We start from the raw sequence: 16,496 nt of genomic DNA, 5'->3' as shown, positions 1-16,496 counted from the left end.
AAGCTTTTTATCATTTCCAGTTATCCGTTCCCGAATTAAGACTTCCGTTATATTATCAGCAGGCATAATAAAATAATAGCCTCTTAATCAAACTCTTATAGTATTTTATGCAACAACATAATGAGGGTCATAATAGACGTGTGGCGTGGGTTGCGAAGTCTCTTGCTGCTGATGAAAACAGGCCAGGCTTATTACTAGTGTGCGTGACAAGATACGTCTTACATTCACGATTTGTATGTCACTTTACGTTAGTGTCCGTGCTTTGCTCAATATAGAGGTTAACAGTTTTTTTCGACGTTTTCACAGCTGTCACAGTCTATCTAGATGTATAAATGAACTATAAAAAATGTGAAAAAAGTATTTAACAAAGTATTAAAAAAAGTACAGATTAGTAGTGTATATCTAGTATTGTCTATCAAAATCAAATCAAATTAAATTCATTTTATTCTACATGAATGGTCACGGAAATGGAAATGACACTTTTGAATGTCAAAAAAAATATTTCTTATTGAATCTACCGCTACTTCGTAAAGGGTTGAGCTAATGGAACACATTGCCACTCTTTTAAATCAAGACTTACATAATCATTACAAATAATTTTACTTACAATATAATATGTAAAGTGATCTTACAAACGTAATTCAAACGCTTTTTTCTTAGAGAGTTTCGCTAGCCTGGCTGTCCATTTGTTCTTGAAATAATGCCTTTTTTAAAGCGCATTTCAGTGACTCGTGTAACATCTCCAACACCTAACACCTCGCACTTGACGTGTTTTTATATTATCATTCAAAATCTACCACAAGGAAATGACATAACCGTTAAGAAAAATGTTAAAATGTTTCTACTCTATTAGCACTAAATGTCTGTTGCTTTAAAAGCAATGTTTCGCCTCTATCTGGTTATGGCTACTTAAGTAAAATCCACGGCTAGTTGCACTTCTCAGAACTAAAGCCACTTAGGAGATTGTAACAAAAGCTCAGGGATAGTAAGTGGAGCAATTAATCTTATGTTTAATAAAAGTATTTATTTTTTACATTGACAAAATTTTACACAAATTGTGTTGCCCAAAACTAAAGGTATATATGGAGTGTGGCCTCTGGGTGCAAGATAAATATATTATTATTATGATGTACAAAGTTAAACATATATAAATACATATCCCTTACTCAAAAAAAAAATCCATATTCATCACGATGTAAATATTTACAACTACCCGATTTATTTCTTTTATTTCTTTGTTCGATATTATTTCTGCAATCCCGGGTACTCTAACTCAGTGGGTAGAGTTTCAAAGGCTGTATGGGTCGTCATATACTTAATTTGAATGATATTTAATATTTTAGTAAAATTATTTTACGGGCCTTGATTTGAACTAGATTTTTTACAAATTATATGTGTATACTAGCTGACCCAGCAAAAGTTGTTTTGGCATATAATTTTTTTTTTATATAAACGGGTCACCGGATAACACCAGAGGAATTACAAGATCTTTGCCGACTATATATGTGTCAAATAAACTTAGGTATATATGTATTTGAAAACCAAAAATACATTAGTAAGTGGCAGGCGAGAATCGAACCAATTGCACCGTAGTGAGAGTCAAATGTTCATCTATTGTGTCACCGATGCTTAAATATTACATTTGATTAGATTATACTTTTTCGAATAAAGCAATAAATTTTTCTTAAAAAAGTGGCCAAGTGCGAGCCGGACTCGCCCATGAAGGGTTCCGTAGCAGCAAGTAATATGATATAAAAGTTCTTGTAGTTTGTTGTAACGATTTGTGACGTATTAAAAAAAAAACTAGTGACTAGATCTCGTTCGAACCAATTTTCGGTGGAAGTCATTCTCTTATTTTAGATGTTACAGAGGGGGAGGATACATTTTACCACTTTGGAAGTGTACCTACCTCGCGCAAAATATCAGTTTTGATAAAAATATATAAAAAACCTCAATATAATTTATGAAGAGCGGTTTCATGAAAAAATAAATTTTTGAGTTTCAGTTCTAAGTATGGAGAACTTCCAAAAATTATCGTTTTATTTTTTATATTTTTGTGTGAAAATCTTAATGCGGTTCACAGAATACATCTACTTACCAAATCTCAACGATAGTTCTTATAGTTTCGGAAAAAAGTTGCCGTGAAATAGGGACGGACAGACAGACATGACGAATCTATAAGATTTCCGTTTTTTGCCATTTGGCTGCGGAACCCTAAAAATAATGTATAGGATAGTGTATAATATATAACTTTAAATTAATAAATCGGATAATTATACAAATGATTTAAGTTTTCTTTAGTGTTTATTCCGCCAATATTTGTTTTTAAACAATTCGACACGTGAGTCTCGTGCCACATTTTGGCGAGACAACACGTCCTGAGGATGCCTCGTGTAGAGGCGAAACACGTGTCGAATTGTTTAAAAACAAATATTGGCGGAATTATCACTAAAGAAAACTTAAATCATTTGTATAATTATGCATTTCCCCAAAGTAACGCCTACTTCAATAAATTTTCTTAAATTGGATAATAATAAAGGCAAAATGATAAACTAATAGTAAAGTTATGAATTCCATGTGGACGCCAGTAGTAAGCCATCGTCGAAGTCAAGATATACGGTTCAATAACGTTGCCTTAATCTAGATCGGGATTTGCTAAGATTTAGTAGATTCAAGAGTTGGAACGAGCGCACTCCACTTTGGCGCGTGAAAAATAAATACTTACTAGCTGACCCGACAGACTTTGTTCTGTAGATAATAAAAAAAATCTGTTTTATAGGAATTTGGCAATAATATTTCAAAACATCAAGAATAATTTCGTAAAAAATGCTCCCTGTTGTTATAACGAATTTTCTTCTCTTATATCTTTATTTTTCCCTGTTGTTATTTTCACAGCGGAACTGTCAAACCATGCGTCACTAAATTCTCTCATAGAAAATATGTCCATACAAAACAAATATTGAAAATAAAAATAATTATGGGAGCAAATTCGAAATAAAAACTATCCTATCTCTCAAGTTGGACCAAACTGCACTCCATGAAGTAATCCCCAATAAAATCCGTTCATTAGTTTAGGAGTCCATCGCGGACAAACAACGTGTCACGTAATTTATATATATTAAGATATGTATATATGTATAGAACGTCATTGTATGTATAGCAAAAAAGTAAGAAATCCATACGTAGAACATATTTTCGAAAAACACAGTCCCAATACAGTTATAGAAAAGTAATTTTACTTCATACAACTTCATTAGAACGCCTGACTCGACGCATACACACGATTTACAAAATCACATCAAATCAAAATCACTTTATTCATGTGTAGGTCACGGAAATGACACTTATGAATGTCAAAAAATTTTTTTATAAAAAATATTTAATAAAACCCTTTAGGTTGAGCTAATGAGAAGAAGTAGCAAGAAGCTCATTGCCACTCTTTTAAATCAAGATTTACACTATCATCGTCTTACAAATCATTTTAAATACAATATAATATGAAATATGTAAAAAGATGCAACAAATATATTTACACGGCCGCTAAGCAATCTTGGGGAGACATTACTATTGGAGTGCCACGCCGGCCGTACGCCGACGAGACTGATCGCTGTCCGAGTTAAAGGAGCTGCGCCGCGCCGTCCGCGTCGTCAATCTTTTTGTATGTGCCAACCCTAGCGCTCCTCCCAGACTTAGGTATAAATTTCAAAGAGACCGCTGAGTTACGCTACTGTATTATCACTTGTGTTGTGACACTGTGGGAAATGGCGAAATTTGTAATCAAAATTTATGAACAATTGGGGACTCAACCCCGCGACCTCTTGGGTGGTTTTTTGAACTCGAACGGTTGGCTCAGTTGAAGAGCGCTTGGACGGAACCCGAGAAGTCGCGGGCTCGAGTCGAATTTTTCAATTTTAATGCTATCATCCAATATATATTTGCGCTGCACCATAGAGTGAGCAATCTCCAACTCCATCCTGAAGATTAGCAGGGGGATACGAGTCTTTGAGAATAATTAATTGTATTATTCAAAAATGAGGTATTGGTAACGAACGATATTTTTTCAACTAACATACTGTAGATGCTACTTATCTAAAATAAACTTTATTTTATTTATTAAACACAAGTTATGCATTTACATAATATTAATACACTTTATTGAAATTAATTATTTAGATGTGATTTGATAACGAAATGGCCTAATCATTTCTTTATGACATGGGACCAGACGAGCAGGACGTGCAGCTGATGGTGACTGATACGCCCTGCCCATTACAATGCAGTGGCCGCTCAGGATTCTAGATAAACCCAAAAATTCTACGGCACTACAACTGCGCTCGTCACCTTGAGACGTAAGATGTTAAGTTTCATTTGCCCAGTAATTTCACTAGCTACGGCGCCCTCCAGACCGAAACACAGCCATGTTTACACATTACTGCTTCACGGTACAAATAGACGCCTAATTAGTTATGTTAAAATACTCTTATAAGTTAGGTTTTAAAATTATTATGCTTGAATATACAAGAATGCACAATATTAAAACCCTATTATGTAGGTTTTAGCATCCAGTACTGCGTAGGTTGTAATACCTTCGCTAGCTCTTATAAATTATTACAATCTGCTTTGAGTATCTTCTTGAAGAATAACGATGCATTTCTCTTATGATGAATAAATTCTTCAGATCCCATAAAGTGCTGCGTTATTTTTAGAATCACTTGATATTGAGTCAATAATATTCCTATAAGTTTGGTCAGTGGCGTATCTGTACCATCTGGGGCCCGTGGAAAATTCTTTTTCATTTCTCATACTCGGAAAGTATCGTTGTTTTGATCTGATTATTGGGTAGAGAATGTTGCTTCCCTCCACAAGGGCCGGAATGAACTTTAAAAATAGAACTGCTGTCAGCTGTGTAGAGCTTTTTGTAAAAGAAAAACTAATAAAAAAAATGCTGCGGCCATGTGACTTTCTAAACAGCCAGTGTGAACTTAGCACAAACTTCTTTGAGCGGAATAAGCCGCAACAATTACGCGGTGAGTTCCATATTTAAAATTAAAAAAGTCGACATAAATAATTGTCCTAATTTGACAATTAATTTTAAATAGGTACTACTAATATTATTACATATTATCTATGAATAGTTTAGATAAACAAATAGTTTTATTTTCCTCATATTCGAAATGAAAAGTATAGTGTTTAACATGGATAAAAAAATCAATTCCCACTCGGACTATAGCCGAAAGCTCTAAGTACCTCGGGAATTGATTCTTTCGACCCTCGGTTAAAAATCTACTATTGATGGGGCCCTATCAGTAAAAATCATCACGTTGTATTCAGTTTAATCTTAATAAACTTCGAGATTTTCAGCGTACTCAATCACACGTTGTATATGTCCCACTAATGGCGATAGGCCTTCTCTACTCAGCTTAATAAGGCGAGAGGGAATTTTCTGTAGTCCCCAAGCTAGCCCCATGCCTATTGGGGACTTCACATTCATCCAAAGAACAAATTATCATAATGCATTCTCCATCTATCTATTCGCTAGCTTTTCGAATCAACATTGAAATTTTGTTATGTTTTTAAAGTGATAAGTGATAACCGTCACTTCTAGGATTAATACACAAAAAAAAATTTAAAAACAAAATTTTATGAACGATGCGGGACTCGAACGCGTTCCGTGCCGGTGCTCTAACCAACTGAGCTAACCGTTTGAGTGACGTATCGTCATAAAATCTTGTATGCTTTGTTCAACTCTCAGGTTGTGGTTTTATCTACAGGATCTACTTTACAGTTGATAACCTGTTCAACCCCAATATTTGCATATTAGGAAATTGACTTGTTCATGAAATTTTGTTTTTAACTTGAAATTGTATTATGGTCTTTAGTTGTCTCACTTCTAATTTTAAGCAGAAATTATAAAAATATGCATTCCAAATAGAATAAAACACTCAGGTACAATGTAAAAAAATATATTGAGCTCGCGTCCTCTTGGGCCGGGGCCCTTGGCATTTTGCCAGCCCTGCACCCTATTGTTACGCCACTGAGTTTGGTAAAGTATCAACATTGTTTTTGGGGAGAAATATGCTTAGCATATTTCTGAAGCAGTAATATGTAAGCATTATAGTATTTCGGTCTGAAGGGACTGAGAAATGAGACTGAACATCTTATGTCTAAGGTGACGAGCGCAGTTGTAGTGCCGCTCAGAATTGTTGTGTTTTTGCAATAATCCTGAGCGGCACTGAATTGTAATGGGCAGGGCGTAACAATAACCATCAGCTGAATGTCATGCTCATCTCTTCCCTTATTTATCATAAAACAAAATAAAAATGTACTCGATTATGTATATTCTTTAGAAGTGTGTAAAAGTGTATGATTTGGGAGGTGTAGTAGGTTTCAACCACAGAATAGTTTTAAGAGATGTATTTTATCTGTTCTGTGGTTTCTAACATAAACTGATCAACCTTACTTATAAACGCAGCGTAAAGTTACTCCAAGTTTTAAATTACGTCTATTACTTAAGCCATGTACTTCTGTAGTGACAAAGGTTAGATAGAAACAAACGGTATTATCACAAAAAGTTTAAACACGTGTTGAACACTTGTTTTAAAAAGTTGTATTACACTTACTTGACTTTCTGTTGTTTAGCGTCATTCTTTAGACGTCATTAAAATAGTTAGACACTGTTTGACAAACCACGTGTCTAAGCCATGTTTAAATATTTTATTGTTATAACACCATAAAAGTTTTCAATTGGAATAACTTTGGCGTTTATTAATAAAACAGTTAATGTAGCATGGGTAGCATGTTTACAAGAGATGGAAGATAGGAAGGTGATATTGAAAGGAGAGTGACTGCGGGATACAGTGTGAATGGAGCGCTGCATTCCTTTATAAACGGTCAGACTGTGCTAATAGAAACGGGTATGGCTGTACATAATGGAGTGCTTGTCGCCACGTTAATGTATGGGCAGAAGAAGCCTAAAAGCAGAATTAACGCAGTTGAGATGCAATCACTGCGTAGTATGTATGGGGTAAGACTGCCTGATAGAATTCCGAATGCGGTAATACGAGCGCGCTGTGGTTTGAAAGAGGATGTTGTGACAAGGACTGAAAAGAAATGCTGAAATGGTTTGGACACGTGAGTGATGAAAGAATGACGCATCAAATGTATTAGGCAAGTGTGTGTGGGCAAGTCGGTCGCGGGATACCCAGTAGAACATTCGTCGACCAAATTGGGGACGTTTTGAGAAAAGGAAAGGTCCGAAGCACCCGAAGTCCGAAGAACCGGTGAGCATGTATGAAAAGAGTAATGAATGTAGAGTAAGCGCGTGAGGTTTGTAAGGATAGAAGCCTGAAATGTCGGGACCGATTTTGACGGGACTTGTACTGGCAGGTAGCTGATGTAATAAGGAGTAACTTAGGCTATTTTCGCGTTTATATTAGAAAAATTCTTTTATTTGAAAAAACTAAAGAAATGTTGCAATGTCCAAGAAACTGTCTAACTCTAAAAATAATAATTTATATGGCAAAACAACGTTTGCCGGGTCAGCTAGTCTTCTATGTACGTATGTCTATGGTTTGAAAGGCCATTTTTATATCGTACAATGCATATGAACTATTTTGTAAGGTAACGTAAAAATTTAAACTCATCCGAAAGGCTTTTACAATTCAGTCAATTTTGTGATTAAAAAGGACAGTATTTTCGTTCGACTCGTAGCCTATAGAAATACACAATGGATCTTTAACAATAGCAGCACTCATGGGCTTAAATGCAGCTAGCGCTCCCTGGTCGAATGGAAATTTTTCAACCTCACTACATATCAAGATTTTACGAGTTGAATATGAAATATCATTCTACTATGTTTGATAAATTAATTTATAAATTTATTGAAACGTGAACAGAAAAGGCTTAATAAAATATTTTTATAATACCACACCACATTCACCATAAGACGGATCAGTTTCCAGAAAACGTCTCTCATGGGCTAGACGCATACTCATGTGTACGAACAAATCCCACCATTATTCTTAAGATGCTCCAAAACCTTAACACTAGGAAAGGCGTTGGTTGCGACGGTATTCCTTCCACATTCTGGCACTTGTGTGCAAAAAGTCTTGCCCTGCCCTTATCAATCATATTCAATCGCTCTCTAAGTGAAGGTATCTTTCCACACAGATGGAAAACAGCATACATAGTGCCTGTTCACAAAAAAGGTAGCAGGACAATGATTGAGAACTATAGGGGTATCTCAATGCTATGCACTGTAGCTAAGTTACTCGAACTTATCGTATACAATTCAATTTATCATATAATTGCTAAATCCATTCCTCATGAACAGCACGGTTTTCTCAGGAGGCGATCGACTTCCACGAACCTGGCGTGCTTCACCGATTATGTACTTTCTAACATGCAACGTGGCGGTCAGGTTGACGTGATCTACACTGATTTTGAAAAAGCTTTCGATCGTGTGGACCATGTCATCCTTCTCCACAAACTGCAGCTCCTTGGAATTCATGGAGATTTACTTCGTTGGGTACAGTCGTATCTTTCAAATAGATCTCAAGCGGTTGTAATTGGTGGTTACAGGTCTGATCTCGTTGATATTCCCTGCGGTGTACCACAGGGTTCGCATTTAGGGCCATTGTTTTATAATGCATATCTCTATGATATCGGTTCCTGCTTAGCTAACTCTGAATATCTTATGTATGCTGACGATAAAAAGATATATCGTAGTATAAAATCTATAAATGATTGTCAGTTGATGCAAAAGGATCTCGACTGTCTTTTTGAATATTATAAAAGAAACAACATTACAGTCAACATACTCAAATGCGTGCAAATCAGTTATACGCGTAAATCAAAGCCCTTTGTCTATAACTACACCTTAAATGGCACACTTTTACAGAAATCCAAACTTGTTCGCGACCTCGGAGTATATTTTGATCACAAAATGTTACTCTGCGACCACATTAACAACATAGCAAAAAAAAGCATAAGAAATCTGGGATTTGTCCTGCGCACGTGCAAACCATTTTCTGATATAGAACCTATTAAAGTTATCTACTATGCATATGTCAGGAGTATTCTGGAATATGCTTGTCCAATATGGTCTCCACAATATATAATTTACAATGAACGCTTGGAACGTATACAGAAAAAATTCTTAAACCACCTAAACTACCGTAAAAAATTACACACCGGCTCTTATTATGTCAGTTGTAAGGCGCACAAACTATTAACGTTGGAGCAGAGACGCATTTTACTTGATATGAGCCTACTATTTGATATTGTGAACAGCTTTGTTGACTGTGATAAATTGACCTCTAAAATATCATACTGTACACCGTCAACCCGCACGAGGCACACGAATCTACTATATGAACCACTACACTATACAAACTATTCCAAAAACACTTTCATATCACGGGCAATACATACTTACAACACAACCTTCAGTCACGTAGATCTTTTCAGCATAAATAAATCTAAATTCAAATCAGAACTCATAGCTACTTTCAATGATACATCTAAGTAACTGATGCACTAACATAATATATTAATATGTTTATTTATTTTACCACATATAGTATACATATTTATGTATTACCTTTTATGTATATATTTAGTAACAGTTTTTTTTTATGTAATGAAACGACCTATATAATCTCAAGATAAATCTCATTTTTGTTTAGTAGGTATCGCACCATCTTGAAATTTTTCGGAAACCGTAATTTAATATAATATAATATAAGGGAAACCTGTTATTGGCATTATTATTGTAAAATATTATTAGTTATTTATCTAATCTGTAATATGCTGTTGGTTTTCTTAATAAAATAAAATAAAAAAAAAAAAATACCAGTGATACTAAGTTATGCGTAAAAGTCTTGAAAAGATGGCTTTGACAATTAATTATTAAGTAATGAATACGGCTGTATGGGCTAGAACCTTTTGCCTGTCCTAATAATGGGCGAAGATTTTTCATCATTTTTTTTTCATAACGCGCCTAAAGTAATATAGCTTCAAAAGAAATTCAAATAATTTGTTCGTAAATTAAAATTTTCCCTGTTCCCTCCCTGTTGCAAAACTTTATTTGACGTTTCATTTCATTTTTTGTTTATAATTGAAGTATCTATGTATATGTTTCAAATATATTAGAAATATTGTTAGTACTTAGTGAAAGTTAAATATCTATTTATAATTCGTATGTCAGCATAATTTATTTTCGTCGTTTAGTATCGGGTCGTTTTTTATGAAAATAAGGGACGAGAATTGCCCAGTAATTTCACTAGCTACGGCGCCCTTCAGACCAAAACACAGTAATGTTTACACATTACTGCTTCACGTCAGAAATAGGCGCCGTTGTGGTACCCATAATCTAGCCGGCTTTCTGTGCAATGGAGCGTCACTGGTAAATTGCCTTGAACAGTGAAGTTACTATGCAAGTGATATTAAATATTATTATTTGTATCGAAGTTTCCTGAGCTAGATGCTCTAAAAAAATCGGTTTTCCTCAAGAATCCTAAGCGGTACCTTAATAACCACGGCAACATAAATACCCTTCCTAATTTCAATACAATATCGTAAAGTAGGCTATTCTGATAAGGAAAATACCAACGTATTTTCATTATCAGAATTTTCGTCTCGTTTCAATTAATTTTGATTGATCATTAATTTGAAATACAGTGAATTATGATTTAGTATCCTTGAAAATGGCGCATGTTTTGATTAAGAAATACAATATACCATCTAACATTGTTAGTTCTGTGTATTCGTAAATGAAATATTTGCCGTTGCATGCCCTAATGGACAGTAATATCTTCTTACATGGCAGCACTGCCAAAATGCTGTTGGAATATTCAAGGATTCGTACATCTATTTTACGAAGGAAAATGTAAACGGAACATTCGTTTCGAACAACATTTTTATTGTTATACATGGATTATTACTTAATAGGTAGTTATAGTGGGAGTTACCAGTGGGAGGCTCCTTTGCACAGGATGCCGGCTAGATTATGGGTACCATAACGGCGCCTATTTCTGCTGTGGAGCAGTAATGTGTAGGCATTACTGTGTTTCGGTCTGAAGGGCGCCGTAGGTACGGAAATTACTGGGCAAATGAGACGTAACATCTCATGTCTCAAGGTGACGAGCGCAGTTGTGGTGCCGCTCAGAACTTTTGGGTTTTTTCAAGAATCCTGAGCGGCACTGCATTGTAATGGGCAGGGCGTATCAATTACCATCAGCTGAACGTCCTGCTCGTCTCGTCCCTTATTTACAAAAAAAATAGTTATTACGTAATATTAGTCAAATAGGTTTTAATAAGACACTTGGTACTGAATTATATATTTTTTTTTAATGAAAACTTCTTTAGCAGCGATGAGCACTTTTATTGGGATGAGTATAAAATGTTAAACTCGCGTCATAGAGTCGTTGAAATTATAGATGATAGTTGATTTTTCTGAGAGATAAACTTTTTAATGTAAAATAATTGTAATACTTCAGAAGTGTTAATTTTTTACCGCAATAAAAAAATATTGTATTTAACCACATTAATTCGTAGTTAAGTACTTTCATACGGATAAATAAAGCAATTTGTGTGAAATTATTCCTTAACGATTCTAACATAATATTCAGAAATGTGCATCATCAATGTTCAAGTTTTAAGTGCAATCCTTTATTTTTTTTAAGTTTCATTCATCTATACTAATATTATAAAGCTGCAGTGTTTGTTTGTTTGTTTGTTTGTTTGTTTGTTTGTTTGAACGCGCTAATCTCTGGTACTACTGGTCCGATTTGAATGATTCTTTCAGTGTTGGGTAGTCCATTTATCGAGGAAGGCTATAGGCTATGTTTTTTTTCAAAATTAGGGATCCGTAATAAAATTGCTATTTTGTAACACAATTGACAATAGAACAAAATGATGTACAATATATATATAGGCAATATTTTATTACTTATAGAACTATCGCGTGAATTATACTTTATATGGCAAAACAACGTTTACCGGGTCAGCTAGTTTACTATATATTCGTACGAAGACTTTTTGTACAGTAATTGTATTTAACATTTAGAGCTTTGGTAATGTTAATTAATTATATAAAATGGCAACAGAAACACTATAAATATTTTGACTATTATCGCTTAGTTTAAGTTTCAACAATAAGGTAGGACAAACGAGCGTATGGGTTCACATTCTCTTGCAACACTAGAAGAAGCACAAGAGCGTTGCCGTCCTTGAAGGAAGGTGTACGCGGTTTTTATGAAGGCACCCATGTCGTAAAAGAAATTTATTTTGACCCTGTTTATACATTGGCTTACACAATAAGGGTTTTTGGGTAATCTAATATGTCCGATAGGGGAGAAAAAATCCAACTGATATCATGTAAAAATAGACCAGATTGGGGTAATAATGTATAATAATATTGACACATAATAATAATATCTTGCCCCAAAATAGGCATAGCCTGTACTATGGGTACAAGATAACGATATATTTATTACAATATACTTACATAAATATAAACGTCCATCACACTGAAACATAGGTACATCCATATGGATAATATTGTATAATGAATATTCATTATATAATAAAATTTTGCACCTACTGGGATTCGAATCCGGGATATCTAGCTCAGTAGTCAGAAGAGTCTTAATCAGATGAACGCACAACAGAGTGATCCTATGAGCGTTCCGCTTTATCTTTTTGAGGTACGGGACCCTAAAAACGTTTTGTGATGAAGTAAACATTATTACATGAATATATTACATTTTGCGATGGAGCGATCGAGGTTAAGTAAATTAAATATTTTGTAATACAACCTTACACGTGAAGAAAGTCCTGAAAAATGAGTTTCTTGCGCTTTTTTTACTTGGGCAAAACCTTCTCGCGTTCTAGTGTTTGTTCTGACTTACAATAACAACATGTTTCGGAAACCAATTCTGAAGAAAGATATTTTATTAAAAGATTTCGGTACGGCAGTTGGGGCGGGACAAAAAATTGTTAAAAATTTATTATTATTATAGTAACGTTCATATTTAATAGATATCGATATAATATCTACTGTGTAAGTCTATCAACATGGCCATACAATTAATTTAAATTACATGTACACCGCCCTCTAGTGTTATTTTATGGAACTAGAAGAATGTAGTATTCAATTAGTACTTTATGGTAGTGACCTGAATAATCAATGTAGCGGAACTTACAAACAAGATGTCGCGCTTCCACAATTCCTTGGATATAATAATTTGAACATTGCCCTCTAGTGATAATTTATAGAAATAGAAGAATGTGTATCGCAGTATTCAAATTCTATATCATAATAACGCAATTTAAGAAAGATGGCGCGCTTTCGTAAACCTTGAATATAATATTGTGATTTTTACTACAACATCACGTTCCTTCATAGGTCAGTCACTACATCATATTATCCTGAATTTAAACATAATTACATAATCTGTACGTCATTCATATAGAATTGTTTAAGCAGTGCAATATCTTGCTAACCCATTTTAAGGTAAGGTACGTCCGTAACATGTTGTTAGGATCAGAGTGAAAATTATATTTTTTGGTTGGATTTCAGAATTTATCACTTCGTGTTGTACCCGATCATTTCATTAAAAATATGTTTCGCCATATCATGAAGTGGTCAGTTCTAAGATATGCCCACAAAATTAAGGTTGTTAAGATAGTTAGGATTTTTTTCATAGTAAATAGTACTCATAAAATCACAAGTAAAAGTAAAAATAATAAATTAAAAAAAAAGATTTGGAATAGTGTAAATATTTGATGAAGACACCCACAGAGATTCTTGTGCTCGTCGCTCTTCTCAGATCTGAGGTATAGGTACTATTATATTTTAGTATGAGTTGTAAATTTAGAGGTTCAATAAAACTCTTTTTTGAAAATTTGAATCCGAATTTATAGTGGATTATAATGGTTTAAAATACCGGATATAATAGGCACAGAGAAGTCAGGAGTGCATATAAATTTTTATAGATAGATAGGTATAATTTAAGATATTATATTAGAAAAACATTACTGAATCCAAGAAATTTTGTGATTTGAATGCATTTCATTCCAGAAGAAAGTATAAACTGTACGTGTGTTGCAATAGGTGTTACGGAATTCATTAATTAAAGCTTCTTTGACAAAGAATGCCTATTTACTATAGAATAGTAGATTATATAGAAGATAGTAATGTATACTAACGCACCTACTCCCGTAACAGTTGGGAACTGTACTACTCTCGAAATTGTTGACCAGGTCCAATTTCGTGAAAAACGTCACTTATCGAATCCAAGACGGATTGGCGGCGTTCGGGAAGCTCCGTAAAATATTCTCGTCCACAATACCGCAGTGTCTGAAGACGAAGGTTTTTAACCAATGTGTGTCTCCATGACATACGGAACGCAGACGTGGTCGCTAACTATGGGCCTTATGAGAAAGCTCATTATCGCTCAGAGTGCAATGGAGAGGGCTATGCTCGGAGTTTCCCTACGAGATCGAATCAGAAATAAGGATGTGTAGGAGAACCAAAGTCACCGACATAGCCCAAGTGGTTGCGAAACTGATGTGGCAGAGGGCAGGGCACATAGCTCGACGGACAGATGGCCGTTGGGGCAATAAGGTCCTCGAATGGCGACCACGTACCGGAAGGCGTAGTGTTGGTAGGCCCCCCACAAGATGACAAGACTTATAAGTTACCGACGATCTGGTCAAGATCGCCGAAGTAGGTAGGATGAGGGCAGCGCAGGACCGATCGTCAGGGCGATCTTTGGGGAGGCCCTTGTCCAGCAGTGGACGTCTTCCGGCTGAAATGATGATGATGAGTAATGCATGGTTCTTATCTGGTTCTGTGCAGTCTCCGTGTAGTATTACCACCACAGCAAGACAGAAAAGGAAACGAACCTATTTTTACAGTAACAGTACTTTGATTGACAAGTCGTAAGCAGTCAGCCACACTTAGGAACAGCTCCTAATAGGAGTAGTATTGTTCTGTGCCCCTAAGTATATTGAAAATTAATCAAGCTAGGCACTAGCTCACGCACACATTCAAGATTCAAAATTAGTCACGACGCGTTACATGTCACGTAGTCTATACGCTTGTGTATTTTAGGTGTACCTTTATAAAATCTGGTCGGAGCCGTTACAGTGAAGTCATTCACAGCAAGAATAATTTCTTAAACTGATACCATGGCTATAATTAGCCGGATCAATAAAATGGCCAATAAAGCTTATATTATTTATTTATTACTTATATTTAAATGAACACATTTAAAACGGTGGTATCCAAACTTCAAATTGTGATCCGAACCCGAGTTTTTTCTTGAGTGCGGCCTCGAAATGAGCGTCTCGAGATGAGTCTCGTGCCCGCTTGTCGCGTCCACACTCTCGTGTCACTTCGCGAGCAGCACGAACAAACTTTGATATATGGGCAACACTTTCTCTTGCGTCTTCATATGGCAACTGTAAGAATATATTATAGTTTAGTGCAAATTGTATTATGTATGACCTGGTATTGACCGTACACACCTTCTTTACTACCTAAGTTTTTATATCTCTAGTCAAAACTAATCCTGTATAACAGATACACTGTTATAATATAAATACTATACTCGAACCGCCTTACAAATAAACTTGGTATAAATCTAGATACCTGAGCATAAACCAAGGATATGCACAATATTTACAAATAAATATTTTCTATATTATTGGTTTATTCGGGCATATAACGTTTCCTGCGTTTTTTTGCAAGGCTGCCTGACATTCGGAAAACTTAAGAGTTATCATTGTATTGACAGTATTCTCTGGGATCTAGTAATTATCAATCATACTCACTTGGTCGTCACTTGATAGCGTATGTGGATAAATCCTGACCCAATTTCCAATACGATTAACGCCTTTATCCCATCTCACACCGTTTCCCCACATGCAGGCGTTCATCATTTTCCTACGTGATGCAGCAGTTGCATACCCACCCCGCCATGTCTCATCAGCTGCTGGTTCTGAAGATACAGGCGACTGTGAAACAAATGTCACAATTTTTAAAAAAAAACTTATGTTTAATTACGTAACTAAAAGCAACATAAAGTAATTACCCTTTCAACATTTTCACTAATTGATGTCGGCTTATACAATTGTTCAGATTTTGGTTCGGCATCATTATCTTTTTCAGTAGACTGTTCCTGTAAAATCAAGTAATAGATTAAGTTAAATTTTAACAGCACCGTGAATTTATTGCAAGAATTATTTATAAAGAGTAAACAAACTGTAAATCTTACATTACATTTAAATTTTATATAATCATATAGGCAAATTTTGTGAAAGTTTAACTTATTGGATGTAAATTAATGTGTTTTGTAAACAAAAATTACTACAGTAATTGAAGTAGAGAGAAAGAAACTCGGTTTGCACAAACACGAGCTAGATTTACACTATTACCCGGTTAAAATAATTCTACCAGCTGCCAATGAACACATGAATAGGCTGGCGAA

General features: G+C 35.0%; 1 protein-coding gene across 1 annotated transcript in view; it reads right to left on the bottom strand.

Annotated features, from left to right (window-relative positions):
• Positions 1 to 15,276: 15,276 nt before the first annotated feature.
• The window catches only part of LOC126964965 (probable tubulin polyglutamylase TTLL2), a 30,495-nt gene continuing 29,275 nt past the window's right edge, over positions 15,277 to 16,496 (bottom strand). The window contains exons 10-12 of the mRNA XM_050808328.1: positions 16,101 to 16,187; positions 15,841 to 16,023; positions 15,277 to 15,468 (exon numbers count right to left, since the gene is read on the bottom strand). Of these exons, the coding sequence (XP_050664285.1) occupies positions 15,277 to 15,468; positions 15,841 to 16,023; positions 16,101 to 16,187 (462 nt within the window). The remainder of the gene's footprint in view (positions 15,469 to 15,840; positions 16,024 to 16,100; positions 16,188 to 16,496) is intronic.

The sequence above is a fragment of the Leptidea sinapis genome, chromosome 1 (genome assembly GCF_905404315.1).
Source record: "Leptidea sinapis chromosome 1, ilLepSina1.1, whole genome shotgun sequence".
Taxonomy (NCBI): Eukaryota; Metazoa; Arthropoda; class Insecta; order Lepidoptera; family Pieridae; genus Leptidea; species Leptidea sinapis.
The sequence above is the reverse complement of the archived record's forward strand: the minus strand, read 5'-3'. Positions and strand labels throughout refer to the sequence as shown.